The 916-nt window shown below is 73.0% G+C and overlaps 1 protein-coding gene across 1 annotated transcript in view; it reads right to left on the bottom strand.

Annotated features, from left to right (window-relative positions):
* Ctbp1 (C-terminal binding protein 1) overlaps nt 1-916 on the bottom strand; it is a 49,769-nt gene that overhangs the window by 1,737 nt on the left and 47,116 nt on the right. Inside the window, exons 8-9 of the mRNA XM_013023866.1 lie at nt 634-848; nt 1-129 (exon numbers count right to left, since the gene is read on the bottom strand). Of these exons, the coding sequence (XP_012879320.1) occupies nt 1-129; nt 634-848 (344 nt within the window). The remainder of the gene's footprint in view (nt 130-633; nt 849-916) is intronic.

A 916-nucleotide genomic window follows, 5' to 3' on the forward strand; every position in this document is an offset into this window, starting at 1 on the left:
GAAGGGCTCTGACTCGTGCACATCCAGGGCCGCGCCACGGATCCGGCCCTCCTTGAGCGCCTGGGCCAGCGCCTTCTCGTCCACCAGGCCCCCGCGCGCCGTGTTCACCAGGAAGGCCCCTTGTCTCATCTGGAAGGCAGCACAGGGTGGAGCGCGCGCAGACTCGGCCCGGGCGGGGGGGGGGCACCCCAGCGCCGCCTGGCCTCACCGCGGTGGGCTCGGGATGCGGACTGGGAGGGAGGACTGGGGGCACAGGCCCGCGGGGCGGCCCGGGCCGTGGCCAGGTCCTGGGACAGGGTGGACTGGAGGGCGGGGTGGCCTGGGTGCCGGCTGCCCAGCGCAGGCTCCTCTACCTACAGCTGGTGGCGGGCAGCTGGCACTGACCCACGGGGGAGGGGGGTGGGCGCGTGTGGGGAGGGGGCGTGGCGTGGCTTGGGTGGGGCGTGGCCTGGGGCATGGTGTGCGGCTTGGGCGTGGCATGGCGTGTGGGCGGGGGCGTGGCTTGGATGAGGCAGGGGAATGCCTTGTGGGGCGTGGCCTGGGGTGGGCGTGGCTTGGGCATAGCGTTGGGAGGGGCGTGGCCTGTGTAGGGCGTGGCGTGCGGCCTGGGGCGTGGCGGGCGCGCGCTCGCACCTGCTTGACAGTGAAGTCGTTGATGAGGTGGTGGTTGTGCTCGTTGAGGCCGCAGTGCAGCGTCACGCAGTCGCTGTGGAAGAGCAGGTCCTGCAGCGTGCTCACGCGCTGCAGCCCCAGCGCCCTCTCGATGCCGTCCGACAGGTACGGGTCGTAGAAGAGGACGTTGAAGCCGAAGGCCTTGGCCCGCAGCGCCACTGCCTGCCCCACGCGACCTGCAGAGACAGCCGCCGCCCAGTGACGGCGCGCGCGCACGCACAGGCCGCCTGCCCCACCGACCTGC

Source organism: Dipodomys ordii, unplaced genomic scaffold (genome assembly GCF_000151885.1).
Source record: "Dipodomys ordii isolate 6190 unplaced genomic scaffold, Dord_2.0 Scaffold71, whole genome shotgun sequence".
NCBI lineage: Eukaryota > Metazoa > Chordata > Mammalia > Rodentia > Heteromyidae > Dipodomys > Dipodomys ordii.